The sequence below is a fragment of the Camelus bactrianus genome, chromosome 1 (genome assembly GCF_048773025.1).
Source record: "Camelus bactrianus isolate YW-2024 breed Bactrian camel chromosome 1, ASM4877302v1, whole genome shotgun sequence".
Classification (NCBI taxonomy): domain Eukaryota; kingdom Metazoa; phylum Chordata; class Mammalia; order Artiodactyla; family Camelidae; genus Camelus; species Camelus bactrianus.
Window position 1 is genome coordinate 39089247 of NC_133539.1, and position 21167 is coordinate 39110413.

At 38.8% G+C, this 21167-nt stretch overlaps 1 protein-coding gene across 2 annotated transcripts in view; it reads left to right on the top strand.

The window, feature by feature from the left end:
- CRYBG3 (crystallin beta-gamma domain containing 3) overlaps positions 1-21167 on the top strand; it is a 103459-nt gene that overhangs the window by 52371 nt on the left and 29921 nt on the right. For both annotated transcript variants that reach the window (XM_074361659.1, XM_074361667.1), the window contains 7 exons: positions 745-859; positions 2050-2085; positions 4468-4601; positions 7541-7667; positions 14861-15003; positions 15111-15237; positions 16137-16169. In XM_074361659.1, coding sequence (XP_074217760.1) covers positions 745-859; positions 2050-2085; positions 4468-4601; positions 7541-7667; positions 14861-15003; positions 15111-15237; positions 16137-16169 — 715 coding nt within the window. The remainder of the gene's footprint in view (positions 1-744; positions 860-2049; positions 2086-4467; positions 4602-7540; positions 7668-14860; positions 15004-15110; positions 15238-16136; positions 16170-21167) is intronic.

Here is a 21167-nt window from a genome sequence, read left to right on the forward strand (position 1 = left end):
AGCCAGTGGGCATGTATTTGATACTAGGCCTTTCTGATTCCAAAGGTAGCTTCAGAACTGTGGGTCTGAATTCAGTCTTAACTCAGTCCCAGACTGACTGGAGTCACAAATTCTGTGATGCCTGGCTCAGCAGGGACCCCTCTTGTCCCTCTCTCGCTGTCTTCATCTACTCTGACGATGGTTGGTGCCAAATTTGGGGGTCACTGTTAGAACTCTTGGGCAGACCCAGTTATTGACCCTATCCAGGAGAAATGTCTGTAAGTATCAAGTGTAGCTGGATGCTGGATGGGTCTGTTAGGAGCCTTTCCTCAAATACTGTTCCTGAGGCAGCCCAGGAACTGATACTGATTCTAAGTATGCGGTCAAAGATGTAAAATGCCTGCTCTGATTGCCCCAGTTGAAGGAAGAACGGAATGTAGTGGAATGGTTTTGATTTTTCAGTTATACCCTGATTGAATTAAAGGTGTCACACCTTTTAAATACTGGAAAAGTCTAGGGAAAGTAATAGCAATGCTTGGAAAACATATACTAGACTTAGAATAGTGTTTGAATGTTAAGTACTTAACATGTTAACTCATAGTTATATACTGTCTGGCAAAGTGACCTTGAGAGTGTTTTCCTAAATTCTGTGACAGAGGTTTCTTTCTTTCTTTTTCTTTTTCTTTTTTTTTTACTTTTAACTGTTGAAGTACCAGACTAAAGCATTCCAAGTATACTTTAACCAACCATTCATTTCTTATTTAGTTGGCTTGCCTACCCAGATATTAATTTTAAGGGGCAAGCTACAATTTTGGAGGAAGACCAAGGACTCTTTGAGATTTCTGCAGCAGAAATGAAATCACTGCATCCACTTCAAATGGTAAGCAAATTAAAAAAGAAGCATTTTCCCAAGTATCCATGATTCCAATATTAAGATAGTTCTGATAATTGCTCATGCACCTCAGTCTTGAGATATGAATATGTATGCTACCGAATTGGCAAATTATTCATACGTTTTCTTTCTGTTTCTTTATATTACAGAGAATGTCTGTGTGAAAATGTTAATGTTTTCTAGAAGACAAATGTCTGAATTTACTTTGTGCTGCATTTATCACAGTTATTATTAACATGCAGTTTCCTTTAATAACATTCTGTGGAAGTTTTGCCTATTTAAAAAAGTTCTGAATTTGTTTTTTGATGCTTATTAGAAAACTGCTTGTTGTAAGTTATACTCTTCCATTGCAGTAATGAATAATAAGTTCAGCATTAATAATAAATGGGCAGAACTGTCACTGGTTGCTTTCTAAAAGATAGTAAATGCCTGCATTAATTACTTATTTTGTTGCAAACATTTTTATATGAAAGACAAGCTGTTCAATTAAATGTCAGCTATATGACAAACCAGTTTTGGTTGTGCTGTACCTTAAAAAAAATAAAAACCATGAAAAACTGAGAAATTTTTTGAAATATCACCATATGGAATAGCATTAGAAACAAGGAAATTATAGAATTGAGAGCTTTTGTGAGCGGGGTTACCTTTTACGCTCTACACTGTTGTGGTCACAAAGACACTGAGTGTAATATGAAGTGCTGATGCAGCGTGGGTGAGGAAGTGCTCTCTCTAATGCAGAATTCCCAAGCAGTTGTAGAGAAGAAATTTAGTCTTAAGAGGTTTAGAAATCTTCTCTGCAAAATAAAATTTTAAATCTACTAGCAACTTCACTCTTCTTTCTGAGACACTCTGCAGTGGGATTAAATCTTTAACTGGTTGCCTGTACTTAAGGACTAAAGCTGTTCCCTTCCTTGTAGTGGTTGTAATCTAGAAAGTACCTTTTTAAGATTTTTCACCCCATCTACACTGACGTGTTGAAGTCTGACTTGATTTTGACAACTGTGGAGTTCTGTACTTAAGTTTTTAAATTAAAAATTTTTTTAAATACCACAACTTAAATTTGATTAGTATGTACTCTTCACTAATCAGATTTTTATGTAACCTACATGCACCACTTTGTTACTTTCAAATATTTTAAAATGTATATACCTAATATTAAAATTTCTTGTCCTCTTAAGGGTGGACTGAAAGTGGAAATGCCTATGAACTTAAAGGTAAGTCTTGGACAGACTTTAGGAGCAGGCTAAAACGTTTGAGTATTACTCTTTAACTATTTTGAACTATTAAAATAAAAGAGGATTACCTGAATGCATGCTAATAACACATAGCTAACGTGTACTGGGGTGGTGGGAAGTGACCGTGCACCGTGGTAGTTGGGGGCCCAGCTTGATGGAGGAGTGGGCTCAACAGGCAAAGATGGAGGTCTGTGCCGCCAACCCATCAAACCCAATGAGCACCTTCTGGCAGGGTGGAAAGATGGTAGGTTTGGTGGGGGTGAGGTGGGGTGGGAGGCACTGGGGGGATGCTGGGGTGGTTTGAGGTGATAGCTGGACATTTAAGTGGAGATACCTGGCAGGCGTTTGGGAGTGATGCTCGGAACAGACATCAAGGATAATCAGAAGGAGGTTGAGGCAGCTGCTATCAGGCAGATGTCAGTTTGCACGTGTGAGTATCTGAAGAAACAGCAGAGGCAATGAAAACTGGGGTGAGAGTGGTGCCGGGATTAAGCACATTTTGGGAAAGGAAATGGAATTGCAAAATGTCTGTAAAAAAGAGGAAGAAAACCAGTGTAGTGATCAAAGATGCCAACTGGCCTCGGTTTAACTAGGTTACAGCACTTTCCAGAGGCCTGTAGGGAGACAGGGAGTCATCCATCATCCTTCCCTCCAAAATAAGGCACAGCTCCTCCAGTCTCCCCATTTCTGGGCTTCCTGCTTTGTGGAATTGACTACCATTCTCTCAATCACATAGGTGGAGTTTTTAAAACCTTAGTGTCTGAGTGTACCTAATATACCTTGGCTATATGTTGGAATCATACATATGTGAGTTTTGAAAAAAATACTTATGCCTGGGTTCCACTTGGGAGATACTGCTTTGGTCTGAGTGTGGTCAAAATGTTTCAAAGCTCCCCAGGTGACTCTAACATGCAGCCAAAGTTTCGGACCAGTGACCTAATAGATGCAGAACTAGGCGTGACACTCCCTGATGACTCTCCTCTTGGTCTCCTTGTCTGCTGAATGAGGACTCCAGCTGCGACAGGCTGAGTCTCCCTTGCACCGCTGCAGTCTGACAGGTTGTAGAAGTGAATGAATGGAATGACTATTGTAGACAGTCACGAATTCCAAGTTGTTAGATGTTGGCTTATGACTTACTCACCAAAGAATTATTGCTTCCAACTTAATTTGAATGTGTTCAGCATATGTGGCATATGTTAAACCCAAATAATGCTTTATCATTTCCAGTACAGCACTCTGTGAAAATTTAATATGTAGAAAACAGAGTGGTACTACATATTTTTTTCAGTGTCTATTATATTCTCAGTTTGTTTTTTTTTTTTAATAAAGAAGCGATAACTTGCTGGTTCAGTGTGTCTAAGCTTGAGGTCTTATTTGCCAGTTGCACACAAATTACGCCGTTAGCCATAAATAGGACCAGGTGACAGAGTGTGGAGAGATTAGTGCTGTTGTCACTTCCCTGTGCTAAGGGCAACTTGCGCTTGGGAAGGAAAGGACATCAAAATGGGAGAAGGGAAATACTTGTACCAATCCAAATTTGAAGCAAATGAAATGTTAGAACTGTTTCCTACTATCTTCCCTCCTTCCCCATTTGAATCAAATAGCCAATAAAAATACCAAAATTTTTTCAATCATTTCTAACTTTTAGAAAGTTTTGTATTTAAATTCAGTGATTTGCATGTCTAATTCTTCTCAGTAATTAGTAACGATATACAAGCAGTGTTATAATAAACAGTATGTTTTCTCAAATCAGTAGATAATTTATCATTATTCCCTGAAAGCTCAGAGTTTTTATCTCTTTTTTTAAATTTATTTTTAATTAAAAAAATTGTTTTAGGGGTAGGTGCGTAGTTTTACTTACTTACTTTATTATTTTTATTTTTAATGGAAGTACGAGGGATTGAACCCAGCGCCTCACTATGCTAAGCACTCACTCTACCACTAAGCTATACCCTCCCCACCAAGTTTTTATTTCTTACAGAGAAAATTCAAGAAATATAAGGCCGGTCTGTATCAAATTCTAAACAGAGATAAACTTAGAAAGATAACTCAAGAATTGTAAGTTATTACCAGTTATAAGACAGTTTATGAAATTGTCCTCATATTTGGGTAACCAGAACAATGTAATCATACTTGAGTATATTGAAGCATATTATTGAGATATTTTACCCTTATGATGATAAAGACTCACATATTCCTTGTGAATATCAGCCAATGTGCTGTATTTTAAGTATATATTAATGAAGATAATGGACAGTGGTCCTTAATTCATGTTGTAGCCCTTAGTGTCACTTAAATAAATCAGTATGCATCTATTCTAAAATATAAACATGCTAAGTAATTTCCTTTCATATGTTTCAGGTTATTATTTATGAGAAACCTCACTTCCGTGGACAGGCCAAAGAATTTAGTGAGCATATAGATTCTGTACCTAATTTTTTAAAAAATGATGTGGATTTTCATGGAATTGGATCAATCCGTGTCATCGGTGGAGTGTGAGTGTTATACTTTCGATAAGTGATTCAGTTGTCTATTTTTGAAGAACAGCACAAAAAATGTGCTAAGCAGAGCAAAAACAACCTGCCTTAATCTAAAAATATATATTCCCTTCTGTAATGTGGGAAATAAACAGTATTACTTACCGACAGCTTTCTGTGAACTCTTGTTGGCATTAGAGGTTTTGAGATAGATTAAATGAAGAAAACAAGTTTCTAAAACTTAAATACTTAGTGTTTCTAAACACAATATAGAACATAAGAATTGCAAGATAAAATCATCTTGTTACAGATTATGCAACGGAATGAGATTCCCCAGTTTTTGTTCTCTGTTCTGTCTTAGTTGACTTTCCATGCTGAGGATCTTGGCAGTGAGTCCTCCCTCATTGAAGAAGTATCCTGGGTTGTGTGTTTCCAAAGTCAGGGATTCCTGACACTGGTTACCCTCTGGCCTTGCACTGGTTTTAAGGAAGCTCTCTAGGAACCTCTAAATGCAAACCCGAGTGTAACCATCATTGCTGCTATCCCAGTCTCAATCCGCAGTTACAGGGGCAAGAACCCCAGAAAAGCTATGACTGGACTGGGATGTGCTTTTGTATTTACATCCTGGCAGGTAAAACCATAGAGAAGAAGCTGTCCTCATTGCTTATTTGCCATTGTCAACTTAGTGTTAGAATCCCTTCAGACACCTTCTATTAATCTCTCTGTTGATACGTTGGATTATTTGGAATATTGGTTCATTTTAATTTAAGCATCGATATCTCTTTATTTGTGGTAACATTGTGTAACTTTTTCATGCTATCCTAGCAAAAGATGCTACTGAAATATTTTATTCACAGAAGTTAAATGACTTGCTTAAGATCACTTAAGGGTCTACATTTAGAGGCTTAGCCTTTGCAATTCTGACAATAAATCAAGCAGTGGTCACACTAGCCAAAATGGAAATAAAGGAGATGATGTGATGCTTTGGATATATTGGTCATGTCCATAATTGGTCTGACATATTAGTAATCATTTAATTACTTATTTTTGAAATTTTGAAAATTTATTAGGGGCTTGAAAAACAAATGTTTTGGATAAACAAATTTTTATTATATTGTACGTTGCATTCCTCTCTGATCTGTGGACACACATGCTTCTTGCTAATCCTGCTATAGAATGTTTTCTCCTTTTCTCCCCTTTGAGATTTGAATGGTTTTATCATTAGCTAGTTTGTGATTTGCATTGTTATTTTCTGTGTATTTGCAATTCTCTTATGAAAATCTTAAGAAAGTATTATGGCTTATAAAACAGCACACATGCTCTCACTTTTACATGACAATTGCAGGAGAAAAACGCGTGTCCCCATTTAAAGATGAATAGCTGACTTCATTATTTTCTTTTTCTTTTTTTTTTTTTTTTACTATTTTACTATTTTTCACTTCTAACTTCTGTGTGTAGTAGGAACTCTTCCTCTCTGTCCTCTCTGGAGGAATCTGAGGAAGGTGAGGTTGATGTTTCTTAATTTTTCTTAGGTAACATCTATTTTTAAGTATTCCAAATGGATACAGAAATTGAATCTTAATGAAAACTTAATCTATTGAGAAAAGCTGGGCAGAAGATTTTTGAACTGTCAGTATGTAATAATTCACTAATTTGTCCTTTAATGTTAGGTCTCCTATACCTTTTATTATTTTTTCCCATTCAGGTGTATTGAATAACCACATTTATATAAAAGAAAACTTAGAATTTGAAAGGTCTCTCGTGAAATTTATCTTCACGTAATAGTTTAAGATTAAAAAAAGGTTAGTTTCTTTACACATTTCAAATATACTAAGATATATAAAATTTTTATTCTAACTCATGTGGACCCTCATTCCTTTCCCTGCCATATGCACACCTACACACAGAAATTGAGGAGGTTTTCATGGTTACTGAGCAGCTACTGTTATTTTGTACCCTGTGGAAACAGTTCTTTGGAATTTTTTTTTATATCTTCCCAAAACAATAGTCGTCAGCCCTACTCAGCTTCATTTTGTCAAGCTCCATAATTCAGAACCCAGGAGCCCAAAATAGTCATCCTTAGAATCTGCCCTATTGGAGGGGGCCCCACTCTAACCACACAGCACCAGCTGAAGGCACATGTAAGCAGGTCAGCGTGTTATGAACCACCTTTGCCCACATTGCGTTAGCTATTGTGGATTACTCCATATAAAGGTAAGTCTCCTGGAGGAGCTTAATGACTAATGCTGTTTATCAGTGTTCTGCACTGATAGTTTTAGGTTAGAAGTCAAGAAACCGGTGTCCCTGGAAAGCCTCTCCCACAGTGCTTCCTGTTTCCATTATCACCGCTGATAAAGCGGTGGGAGCAACATTTCCTACCCATAAATATTTACAGAAGTCTTTGTATAAATTTAGGCCACCAGGGCTAACACCATCCCAGTCGTATTTCCCAATTCCCCGTTGCTAACCCCACCTGTAATGTGTTTCAGATCCAAAGCCTGGTTCCTTTGATTTAAACCCTAAATAAATGTTTAATATAGTAATCATTCTGTGATTCCAGCAGGGCTTAATCAGAGGGAAAAAAACCTGATTATCTTTGAATCTCAGTGTGAGTTTGTAACTTTTCTCATTGGCTGTACCTTCCATTATTTTTTGCTTGGCACACTATTCCCCGACCACGCTGAGATATGACACCAGGTCCTGCCACAAACAATGAGCATTACTCTATTGCAATTCTACAACAGTTAACCTTTTGTTGGGAAAAGCCTCCAAACTATAAAAGGTATTGATCCATGAAGCATACACTATTTGTTTGCCTTTGTAAATGGTAGCAAAATAAATGTGTTGCTTTTTAATATACAGCAATGTGCAACTAGCTGCTTTATCATGATTTTCTCTCTTGCTTTCTTGACTGCAGTTCTATTAATAACTCAGTTGGTTGTCTTCTGTATTTCTAGTTGGGTTGCCTATGAAAAAGAACATTTTAAAGGCCAGCAGTTCTTGCTTGAAGAAGGAGATTTTGAAGACAGTAATGCCTGTGGGGCGTTAAGTGGTTCCATCTTGTCTTTCCGGTACTTACAAGCTGTGAGTTGGCTTCCTTATTCTTAATTTTCTATCTGTTTTATCTTTCCATGAAAACTGGACATGACCTCTGATAGAACATACGGTTATGAAATGTTTCTAATATCTGAGAACATTAAACTGAACGGCTTATGTGACTTGCCTGCTCTTCTTAACTGCCATGGTTATTATGGAATACTTACATTTACTTTTCATCCTTTGATTCCATAGTCATTTTTGAGCATCTGCTTTGTTAGGTGTATTATGTCAGGTGCTGGAGACAGGGTGGCCAGAGACTCAGTCCCTGCATTCTCAGTAGGCAATCCGGTAGGGAAGGCAGCAGCTATGTAAATGTTTGATACTGTTTTTTGACTATGATTGGATTAAGCACAAAGTGCTCAGGATACCCAGAGAAACGTCAAGTACTTCCACGGGAAGTAGAGGAAAAGATGACAGCTGAGCTGAAATTTCAAGTTTAAGAGTTAGCCAGGTGGAGAGATTTTGGGACAGAGTGAAGAGGAAAGGTAGGTGTTTTAGCAAGAGATTAACATTCAAAAAGGCAAGGTTGTGAGCCAGTGGTTCTCAGCTGGGGGTGACTTTTTACCCCTTAGGGGGCATTTGGCAGTGTCTGGAGACGTTTTGGAGCGATCTGACTTGGGGCGAGGGCTGCAGCGTGCTACTGGCGTCTAGTAGGGGGAGGCCAGGGATGCTGCTCAACACCTGCAATTCCCCCAACAGCCCCCACAACAAAGAATCTTCGGCCTAATGTGTTACTAGTGCTGACGTTGAGAAACCCTCGTGTAAGTGAAACTGGTGAGTTTTGGAAATGCCGTTAAGTCACGGTATTAGGCAGAACTTTAGGAAGATGAATCCAGAACCTAATAGTGAAGGGCGTTACCTGCCATGTTGAGTTCATACTTTTTTTTCTTGGCCTGACCGTAAACCACTGATGAATTTTGGGCCTAGTTAGCATGATTAGATTAGCAGTTTGGGAAGATCTTTTTGGTGAGTGTGTCAAGAAAAGGCACGCAGTGTAAGAGGCAGCCTGGAGGCAAGAGGTCTAGAACGTTACAAGCCTCCAGGTGGAAGCTGATAAAGGCACAGAGAAGAGGAGATTGATGGTAGAGAGTCCTGCAGGATGTCAGGGCTTCATCAGACGTTGTTCATTTTTCTGACCAGCTCTGGAGACTTCTTTAATGTGTTCAGAGAGGCATGCTTTCTTATAATTAAGGAATTAGCACTGCAATGTCTTTCCAAAATAATCTTTACCAATGTAAACTCTAAACTCTCTGGCATGGCCTCCAAAGCCCTCTTTGAAGGAATTGATAATGGGTCTGCATGGACTTTGGATGAGCGCAGAAGTTGTGCGTTTTGGCCCCTTAGGTGTTTCTGTCTGTCAGGGCCACTAGCAGCACTGTTGTTACCCTTCAGCTGGTCGGGCGGGAGGAACCAGAATGGAAGAAGCACAGGGAACAAGGGAGCATTTTGTGTTTGTGTGTGTGCGCGCGCATGCATGCATGCATGAGTGAGTGATCCTTGTTACTAAGAAAGTGAGTTGCAAACCATTTCTACCTAAAATAAATGTAGGACAGTCCACTGATGACTGGGCACTGCGTTTGCTCCAGCAATGGACAGCTAGCTTTTGAGGTGTTTGGTTCACAGTTGTAATGTACAAGGGCTGTGGGTTTTCTCTGCATCGCCACTCCTCACTTGCCCACTAAAAGGCAAGCAAGACAAGATAGAGCCTTCATCTTTTTTTCTTTTAGGTCATTGTGACCACATGCCTTGAGGAAGCTATGGGTCATGATTCAAAGCATCTTCAATTTAAAAAAATTTTCCCTCTTTTTTTTTTTTTTAAAAAAAACTTGACTGGAAGTGTTGCTCCTAAAAATGTTCAGCAATGGATGTGATGTTATCTTCCAAAGATGACTGTGGCTAAGACAAGCAAAAATAGAAACCGAAACCCCAAGGCACTAGTTGAAATCTTCCAACACTAGAAAATGTGGAAAGAAAAAAAAAACTGTATAGCTGAATAATTAGGAGATATTTGATATAGATATGCTATAAATAGTCAAAGATAAAGTACACTGGAAAAATTGGCATGTTAATTACTGTTGCTCACAGAACTGTTGGGTATTTACAAAAATGATTTATAGTTTTTATTTAAGTAAGTAAACATTTCTTTCAAAGAAAATCTGTTTTCTTCAGATTTTTTTTTAAAATTGGAAGATGAGTTTAGCTTGTGAAGATGCTATCGTGATCCTAGTTGTCGTAACCCTAACATTTTCAGGTACTTATTTGTGCCTTTACATGTATACCTCGCACTTAATCTTCACAAAAGCGATGAGATATGAGACTCTCATGAGTCCCATCTTACAGATGCAGAAACTAAGGATATAAGAGGTTAGGTCCTGTGCCTGAGTGTAGAGCTGTGATTTGTGGGCAAGTCTGTCTTATTCTAGAGCCCAAGGTGTATTACCCATTTTCCTCTGTTGTAGAATGATTAGACTAAAAACAGCACCTCAACAGTGGAAAACTAGAATCTCATTCGACCAAAGGCTTACTAGCATTTCATTTGTAGCTATAAATATATAGTCACTTTGGGGACTAATGCACATATATAATGAATAATTATTAACGTAATTTTCATGCTGTTTATAATTTTATGTTCACTAAAGTGTTTCAGATGAAATATTTTATACTCTCCAGACATAACACATAATTGGAGAGGAGTTCTCTCTCTTTTAAAACCGCTGTATTGAGGTATGATTGACATGAAATCCTGTATGTAACAGTGTGTACTTAATGTATATACCTGATGCGTCTGGGGATAAGTATACATGTGTGAAACCATCACCACCTCAAGGCCATAGAAATATCCATCTCCTCCCAGAGTTTCCTCCTGCCGTCTTTATATTTATTAATTTTTTTGTGATAAGATAAAACAAAAGATCTTCCCTTTTTGAAAACTAGGCATGTGGTACAGTATTACTAGACATAGGATTTGAAGCTTGTGGGGTGTCACAGCCTGCATAAGTTAGCAGGTAGAGCGCTGTGAGACATCTATTCCCCAGGTAGACTCTCAGAGGTCTCTAACTTGGGAAAGAATGAGGCGGTGCATTTAAAATCGAAGTTGAAATAATATAAAATGAGCAAGAGGACAGATAGAAAAATTGTGCAACACAATGCAATCTGCTAACGTCCTGGCTTGAGTATGGGGAACACTCTGGATCTACTAAGGTCAGATCTTGGACATGTTCCGTAGGGAAAATGTGATATGTGTCACGGAGTGCTTTGGAGGGGACAACCAGAAATGTGTTTCTAATTCCAAATGAGTCAGGCAGATCCATTGACTTGCAGTTTATTATTTTGTAAAAAGAAAAGGACCAGAAGGAATACAGCAGTATTTAGACTCCAGGGATGAAAGTAGGAATTTTTATTCCTTGGCTTCCTCGATAAAACTTTCTTGGTATGCTTGTTTTTCCTCAGTTTTATAGTATCTGAACTTTTGGATTTGCTTTTGTTATGATTTTCAGACTTGGGGCCTTTTTGCAGATCTCTGAGGCCAGGTGGTATGCAGCAGACATCACTGTGTCTCCTCAATTAATGGATTCAGCAGATCTCCACTGGTGTCTCCTGTTACGTTGCCCACCCTGGGGGTTTGTGTGAAAGAGTGCCAGGGCCCAATGAGCTGAGGGATTTTATGGAATTTAAAAACAATCAAATTACTGATCCTGCAGACTGATTTTTGGTCCTGAAGCAACGGCTCATTAGTTTTCTCTAACAGTGGGGAGGACAGTACGTGAGGCTGTATTAGACTGTCGAGATTTTTTCATTGGATTTAAGTACTGTAAAAATTTCAAATGGAATGTAGATTGGAAGTTCCTTCATTATTCATTCTTCTGGAGCAACAGAGCTCCACTTAAATCTGTGTGATTTTCAAAGTTATTTAATTGTGCTTATAGTTGGACTGATGGTAACCCAGTAACTGAACAGGGCTTACTTACCCTGGGCATGACTCTGAGAGTGCCTGTGATGGTCACCTCATGAACAAGCCAGTTAGGAGTTTTGGTTTTTGTGTTTTCTTGCACATTTCATGCCATACTTTGTACATGTGACCCTTGGAGAGTTAGCCCCAGGTGACTGGGTTTGGCTTAGAGTTAGAGCTCTGCCCAGCAAGGATACCATATTGATGGCAACTAGTCAACTACATCAGATACTAAATATATGTTCAGTTTGACTGAAAAACACAGAGTGTCAAAAATCAGGAGACTGGCTCAGAAAGGTACTTAGAAAAAGATGGAAGGCAGAAGCTACAAGACAAGAAAAGCCACAAATAAACAAAAGCGGAAGATAGAAAAAGAGAAAGGCATCACTTAGGAGACTCCTGTGGCCCTTGGCCATGTGTCTGGGAATGGTCGTCAGGGTAGGAAGGACACAAATTCAAGCATGTGTGTGAATTTATTTGTGAACTCATATGCTGCCAGCACTTGTCCTTGGCACTGGGTCCTGTGACAGTGGACCCCACCTTCTCTGCTCAGCTCCTGGCTGTATCATTGCCAAATGGCCTGTGCCTCCAGCCCGCTGCCCAGCTCACCCTCCTGGCTGCTGCCACTCTCCCACAGCCCACACAGTGGGATTTGTGCAGAGCATTGCTCAAGTAAAGTACGTCACATCATGACACAAGTGATTTCTCAATGAAAGGGCTCAGCTACAGCCCATGTGCACCTGTCTGTATTTATTGTTTTCTACCCTTGTCCCATTTTACTCCAGCATGACACAGTGACCCATGGTATATGTCAGCTTGTCCCTGCTCCCTCATTCCTACAACCCTAACAGGGAGTAGAGCACAGCGGTAGGGGCCGAGGAAGTAAAAGCAGGCATGGAGCACTGCAGTCGCCAGAGGGGGGCCAGAGAGGTCCATTTGTGAGTGTGGCTCAAGCCCCATCCATTGCGGTTGGCGTCTGACTCTGTGGCTACTGAAACCAGTTCCTGACCAGGACCCAGAAGGAGCCCCTTGGGTTGTCATCACCACAGTGTACCCTCACAGCCACCTGGAGCTGGTTACGCACTTTCAGGTTGCAAGAAACAGAGGCATTTTCATGTTCCTCAAGTGACGGAAGTTTATGTTGTCAGTGTAGCCCGGTTTGTTGATGTGGCATCTGGCTGTAAAATTTAATTTGGGAGGCTTGTCCCCGGGACCTTGAGGCAAATCTCTTACAGGCTATTAAAGCCTTGGTTTAATATATGTGTATTCCAGATTTATATCTAGAAAATGGCAGATCTGTATCTGTAGTTGTATTGAGATAGAGATATAAGGAAGGATGGTGAGAGTGATGAACATAAAGCCACCCAGCCCCCCCCTTTTATTTTTAAGAACCATGTGAAAGCAATGAACGTGACAGGTGTTCTCCGGTTCCAAAGGTTTAATCTCAGGGAGGAATTGAAAACACAGATATGGGTTAGGAATAATTTTGTAATAAAAATTTCAGGTGAAAAGCATTTATCTTTTATTCTAAAGTCTCAAATAAAATTTAACCCAGCTGTGTCAGCAGTTTTTCAGTCCTTGAAAGTTGACAAGTAAGTAGTGAGTGCAAGAGACCTTTTTTTAAAATGTATTTTCTTTCTCTCCTCATTGATGCTTTGTTTTTATTGGACACTGTTTTGCTTGTTCATATAAAATGTATGTTTATCCTAGAAATCTTAAGAGTATGTTTATATAATAATCATGAGAAATTTGATAGTGTTTGAGATGTACAGAAGCTGATAACATTTCTTCATAGGTCTAAGACTTGATTTATAAACAGTGAAGTAGTAGTGGAATGAATGGAATCGTTTCTTTTTTTTTTTTAATGCATTCTATATTTTCCAATTAAAAATATACATATTACAATATTTTGAAAAAAAGTAGAGTAAAATTGTCCAACTTCCCTGGACCCAAAGATAACCACTCGTGGTCTTTTTTTTTCCTTCTAGTCTATTTCTTAATGAAAAGTTGGGGTTTTTTTGAGAGCTTGTAGTCTTACCAAGTTTATAAGTTTGAGATTTTGTCCCACTCCTTCATCCTTCCATTTATATCTGACAGTGATTAACAGTTCAGACTAGGCAAATAGATTTAGATGCAGTCTCTGCCACTCAGCTGTGTTGTATCAGACAAATTACTCAATTTTGTTCGCTGTAAAATGGAACGATAGCAATAAAATCACATGTGGTGGCTCTTTTGGAAATAATGCGTGTAAAACTCCTGACCAGTGTTAAGTATAGGATGGGTTTTTAGCTGTTAGCTTGTTAACAACTCTTCTTAATTGTATTTATTTCATCAAGTGGTAGATGCATAAAGTTGTTATGTTTATAAATCTTTTGGACACTTACACCGTTGACAGCATGTCACTACGATAAATAATGCATCTTTGCGTATAAATTGCCCATCATTTAGTTTTAGGAAACTTTTCTTAAGAAAAAAGGAATTTCAGGCTCAAAGAATATAAACAATTTCAGTCTTCTAAATATATTTCTAAATTATTTTCTAAAATAACTGTAAAATTTTTACTTCTACTAGCAACGTTCCATGATAAAACTGGGTTTTAGATCTCTCTTAAATTAAAAAGTGAAATTATATCTGTTTTAATTTGAATTTCTATATTTTTACTAGTGAAATTAGACTTTTTTTTAATGTTAATCTTTTTTGTGAATTATCTGTGTCTTGCTGATTATCAAGTTGGGTCTTAGAATTTTTCTGTTATTTTTGTCTTATGTGTGTTTTCTGACTATATAAATATGTTGTCCTTAATTTTTAATAAACAATTTTTGTCAAGCAAGTTTTTTTTTTCTGTTACATTTAAGCTCATAAAATGCTCTCCCATGGTACCCGCAGTACATTGTATATTTACTTTTTGTTTCATGTGGCTTTTGCTCTTTGGGCACAAGTGAGACTTCAGTTTCCTTTACAGTTAGTGTTTCATATGATAGTCTGTAAGTCCCAGCAATTTACTAACTGTTTTATAAAAATGTTATGTTTTCCTGATTCAATTTAGACTTTTTTTTTTTCTTTAAACTATTTAAGAGTAGTGACTATTAAAACTATTTTCAGTGCCATTTAAAATTCTTGCTGGAGTTATTTGTGTGAAAATTATCCCACAAGTATGTGAAAAGTGCTGACACAGCAGTCTGTAAAGCAAAATGCATATATTCTCCTGAACTTTCTTTCCTCTTTTTAGAATTTCATAGAATCTTCTATCACACTGTTTGAATCTGATCTAGAAAGTGGGAAGTTTATTGACATTACGAATCAGGAAGTTTCTGACTTAGAAGAAATTGGCTTTGGCAGTGAAACAAGATCCATTCACGTTAAAAGTGGCGTGTAAGTTGTCTCCTATCCTGAGAACCTGGAGAGATTCTTTGGGTTTTAAAAGTACTGGCTGCTCGATTCTATGTCACCTCTGTTCTTTTTCCTTTTGTCCCTGCTAGATGGGTTGCCTACCAGCAGAAGTTCTTCTGTGGAGAACAGTACATTTTAGAGAAAGGAAAATACAAGTGCTTTTTTGACTGGGGAGGATCAAATAATACAGTCATGTCAATACGACCTGTCCAGCTGGTGAGTCAAATGCGAACATAGCCAGCGCCAGTGACGTGTGCGGGCGTGCAGCTGAACGTGTGGGCAGGCTTTTCCAAAGGGGAGCTGTTCGATTATGTTGTGTGTATCTATAGAGAAAATGAAACAGCATATGAACGTTATAGACTCACAGAGAGCTAGTAGTTGGTATTAGTGCCTCGATGATTAGGGGCTGTCATTTGATCAGCTCCTTCATTCAGCGGCATTCATTTAGTGCCTCTGATAGGTCAGACAGGACTGATCACGAGACAAAAGATGATTAACACCGCCCTGTTGGGTCTCAGCCTCTAGACATGTGCGTAGTTACTTATATTGTGAGTCATGAGAAACTGAGTGTGTGGGCTGTGCTGGGGGAGCAGGGGATGGGGGAACAGAGAGCCTGGGGAGTTGGGGACCATGCTGCGCCTCAGAAGAGGATGCACTGAGTGATGTCTTAGGGGATAAAAGCAATTTTTACAGGTGGGGAAGTGGGGCAGAAAAGGCGGTCCCACAAAAAGGGAATCATGCAAAGTCCTGAAGTTATGAGAGTGTGGCCAGTGAGGATGTTAACAAGCACTGCAGGACAGTAAGGGTGCCCACGGGATAGTGGTGGGAAGGGAATGGTGGGAAGATCAGACTCTGTCTTTCTGATGGACCTTGGGGCATGTTTACTTCTAACTATAATAGTACTCAAAGTAAATTAGTAATAAACACTAAAATTATTGTAAGATAATTCAGTATGTTATTTGACAATCCCAAATCTAACCAGTTCAAGGAATCTAGTAAATTGCTCAGACCATTTATTTTTTTTTTCACTTTTGAAAGGATGTTTTCATTACTTTCAAAATGACAACTAAGATTATATGATTGTAATTTTTTAAATGTTTTAATATATGTTTCAGGAACCGCTTGGGATAAATGAGCCTCCACATTTGGTATGTTTAAAAATATTCTGAACTTAAAATTGTTAAATCGCTTACTAGAAGCACTGATGCCCTCTCTCTCAAGCCTGTCTCCTTCTCCCAGATGACGTTTGTGTGTCTGTGTGGCAGGGCAGTTTATGTGGTACTAGGAGCCCAGAAGCACAGGAGGGCCTGCCGTCTTTAGTACTGGTCTCCCTGGCCTGGATTTGTCACAGTCCTTTTGTTTTCTCCTAAGAGAGCTTCAGCTCTGACCACTTTGGGCTCCTCTGGATCCTCTGTCACTCTCTTTCCTGTTGCCCGTCTTCTCTCGAGTGTCCCCCTCTAACTCAGCACAGGATGTTCTGCTGTCTGTGGAGGCGCAGACTTAGCGTGGAGGAACGGCATGCTTGTTGTGTGGATGTATTTCTAGTAACCCAAGTCACGTATTTCTGAAAAGCACTGATAAAACTGCAACCCTACTTCTTTATTTGTAGTGTGTTAATGGTTTGAAGGGTTGGGCAATACCCTGGAGCTTAATGTTTATTTACTATCCATTGAAGGCTAGAAATTGTGCTTATTTAGTGCTTCTAATAACTCTGTGAGGTCAGGATTTGTCCCATTTATTAATTAAAAAAATGAGGTTTAGAATTTAAGTGTCATTTTATACAGCTTGAAATAGCAAAATAGGCATTTTTTCAGTATCTAATACCAAGATTTTATATCAAAGAAAGACATATCGTGTTATGAATAGTGATAGGAACATAGGAGAAAGAGGGGATGAGAGACAGTGCTTCTTCCTTCTGTCTCATTTTAAGTAACAAATTCAGAAAAATGTCTTCAAAAAGCCTAACTTGGTGATTAATTTTAAATATTTGACATTTGCTAGTTTTACGTAATGCTGAATCTTTTTCTCTGAATGTGTATGTTTTTCATGTTCAGGTCAGTGTTTATATATTTTAAACCAGCTTAGTTTAACCATGTTTCCATTCACAGTGCTTTCAGGTTTTATTATTTTCTGATTAGCTCAGGCCTCTTGGGAACATTTCCTCGCTGAATATAACTCAGTTGCTGTTCTGAAGACATTTCCTGCCAGATATTTATTTTGAATCTTAGAAAACTCCAACTGTGGGCTTTTCAAAGCACTTTTTTCCCCCCACTTGCATCAACATAACATGAATTAGAAAAGAAATGAACAGGGGTAATTCCAAACTGCACATTTTCTGAGTTTCAAGTGCAAATAGAAAGTCACATTCTTTTGAGCTCTGTTCCCCGCCCCCATCCCTGTCCTTTTTTGCGAACTTCCTTGTTTGGGGCAGATTGCTCAGAGCGCTTTCTTTCTAGTATTTCCAGTCCAACTTGAAGAGAAAGGAAGCAGCAGCAAATGCCCAGTGACATCGGCCCTGTTTCATTCTTCTGATTTGGGCTCCGCCATTGCCGTGGGAGATGAAGGTCTCTGACAAGTGTGTGATGGCTGGATGTCTGGTAACATGCAGACAGAGCCTCCTTAGTCTACCCAGTACCAAAGCTCTTAGTATTTCACATTAGGCCAAATTGAACGTTTTGTTTGTTTTCACTTACCCAAATAAGAACAGATGGATCTTGGCTGACAGTCTGGTGCATTCAGTAACCAGAAAGTATTTTCTCCTTCAGGAGTAGTCGTGACAGGTTGACAAGTCAGAGGCTGTGTTCAGATGGGGTGGTTATTCTCCCTGCCTGGGGAATAAGGAGGAAGTCACCTCTCACGTTCACATCAGAAGAGAGAATTTTCTTTTATGCTGGTGATTTGAAAGGGAACCTCAAGCAACCTGAGAAGGGAAAAAGCCAGAAAATATTTGTGTGTAGAGATAAATATATAGCCTGAGAGTTATGCTAGTAAAAATATTATTGCTGATGTGTAAGCATATTATGATGATTTATGTGTCTTATTTGGGACACAGAATGCCACCTTTTGAGAAGATTGTTTTTTTTCCTGTGGCTGAAGATCAGTCACCAAATCTAATTGCCAACTCAGAATATTTGATACAATGACAAGATCATTATAGAGTTTTTCACAGTTAGCAAATGGCCCTTTCTTTTTGCTTTTACTTTTCCTCAAACAAAACAAACAATGTGGATTATTTCATAGTGTCTTCATCTCCTGCTCTTAGCAAGTCCTGAATATCAGAAATCTCACTAGATTAAATCTTAGAAAAGTGAGTTTTGTTTCCAGAGAGGTTATAGTTGGGCAGCCACTGTCTAGAAGTTGTAACCAGTTCCCCACTTTGACCCAGCAGAGGACTTTACTTTCTTAGAATCTTTTTTGAGTCCCCTTGCGGATATAATTAGAAGTTTGGATATCTTTACCTGCTGAGCCTCTGTTCCATTTCATACATGATTCTAGCTGAGAAAAAGCAACTGAATATTTTCTTGTATTGGATAGTTTGGCCAAATTGAATCTTAGAAAGATCACAGGGTCTTTAACACTTGTGGTTACTGTTACATGTTTGGGGGATAAGAAAACAATAGTTTTAGTCAAGTATCAGTAGATTCAAGAGCAGCAGGGGAAAACATTTCTTTGCGGTGTGATAACCGGATCATTCTTAGACTCTAGAGGCCAGAAATACTCATGCAGTAGTACTTACTTATCTAAGTAAAGAAAGGCTTCTATGGGTAAACAGGGAAGTAAAATCACTGTAGAGTAAGTAATTGATGTGAAAAGTACATAACACTGTGGGGCAGTGCGATGTAATACAAGAGTGAAAACAAGACTGTTCTTTGTTGAACAATCAGTATGTTTGTGTGAAGGCAGTCCAAAGGGCTGCAGAAAGTCTCGTTTAGACAAGGTAGAATGTTTCTCATAGAAATTATTTTAGCACTGAAGTAAATAAAATTACATTAAAAATTATTTTGATATTGTGGAATAAATTAAGTGAACACAACTTCTTTTGCTGGGTCAGTAATTCAGCTCTTGAGTCTCTGGTTTGTCAGAGAAGATTGCATGTGTTTGTGTATATTATAAGTGAAAAATACATAGCAGAAAATGAAAAAAAGGTTTTCTGTGAAATTATCAAGGGATGATGATTTCTGCTTCAAAGCGTAGTTCTAAAGAACACAGAAGATATATTTGTGAAAAGGCACCTTGCAAACCAGTGATACACTGCCTTTTTTTTTTTTTCCTTGCTTCCATACAGTTCCATGTAGGAGGCGGGGAGTGCTTGAGCCATGCTCCCGTGGCTCGGGGGGATGGGTGTGGTTCAAAATAAACTAATTTCTTGTTCATCTGACTATTCATCTGCGTTCTAAGCAACCTATCTGAGTTGTTTTGTACATTTATTCTGCACTAATCTGGAAGGGAAACCAAAATGGCGAGTTTATCTAGCTAGCTTTTCACAGGACTTATTTTCACCAAGGCACTGTCACTTAATTTCACCAAGTATGGAAACCACAGATGAATGATTATAATTAGAAAGCACAGAGTTGGTTTCTGTAGGGGTCCCTCCTCAGAACATTGTTATGAGAATTTTTCTATTCTCAGGCATTTGTAAGGCAGTCAAAATGGGGTGTTACTTTTCTGGGGCTGGACAAGTCTTGGGTGAACCATATACCATATCTCATTTTGGGGGTAAAAATAAAATAAACTCAGATCTGTATTAAGCTCATTTTTTTAGTATGGGTAAAGAATGTTTTAACTCATTGAATCAGAACAAGACTTGATGGCAGAGTGAGTACCTATGTGTGAATTTTAATTAATGCTTCTGAGTATGAAGACTGAGACTAAAAAGTAGAGGTGGCTGGTACAGATACCATCAGAAATACGCTGAGCTTGCACTGTCAGCTGTCCAGGATTTGACATTTCATGACTTCACGGTGAAATATTGAAGCATAAATCTTAAGCTCAGAAATATGAATATAATTAATTCAACAAACTGGGAAAACACACAATGAACAAGGCACCTGTGATTTCTGTTCTCCTGTGGCTTTTCTGATTCTTGTAGTGAATAAAGATAATATTTGGCTGTAGGAGCAATTATGCCACACTTTTGGAAGTTAAATGTGATTTACTTTTTAGCCTCCCATGTTTTATAAGCCTTTAAGTTAAAAAACATAGTCTGAAAAGCCACTAACCAAAATATATGTTGTTATGAAGGAATTCAGGGCCGTTTGCCTGGACACAAAGAATTGTTCTGGGAGTTGTTCCAGAAGTCTTTATTGTTTTGGACTTGCTTTTTCTCGCTTTCTCCTGCATCCACCAAAGGACCATGATAGGAACTTGATGGATCACACCTCCTTAAGTCAGGGAGCCCCTTGGTGTTTTAATGCTCCAAGTGCAGCCTCATTTCACAATAAGAAATCATACTGTGCAAGCCCCAGTGGTCGGGGGAAGTGGTTCTCTCAGCTTTCTGGTTTTGGCTTCTCTTTGATATCAGGCCAAGAAGCAAAGTCAGAGCAGAATGAGATAGCCAAGAAATATTTCCTCAGAACTCAGAGACCGTCCATCTCTGAGAGGACCCTTGGGAATATGCAGGAGGTGGACATCAGCTGCTGAAAGAAGCCTTGTTCTCGATGACAGCGCTGGCGGGAGAGAGGGCGGCGCTGCAGATGGTCATTGTGATGCATTCTTAGCTACAGTGCAGGCCTGTCGGAGCCGGGTGGATCTGTGGGCCATGTTATTTCAAGGCTCCAGTGTATTATGAAACATTTATAGGGCTCATTAATTTTTTCTTGCCTATTAGAGATCCAGGGCCACGAGCGCTGCAGATGATTCTATCTCTGGTCCAAAGGGAACTGTTGAGATTTCATGAATTTTCCTTGACAAAAATAACTAAAGTAGAAAGGTTGTTATATAAACCTGTAAGTTGTGCGTTCAAGGTATTCCTATCAGTAAACTGAAGCCTGTGGGCTGGAATGCATGACACAGACATCTTCCCTTCTTCCCCGTAAATCTTCCACTAATCTCATCATTATTATCTTCTCTGCCATCTGCTCCTGGGGTCTTGCAGGCCATCTCAGGCTCATTTATGGGCATACGCCTGTCCTTTCTCTGTCTCCCTT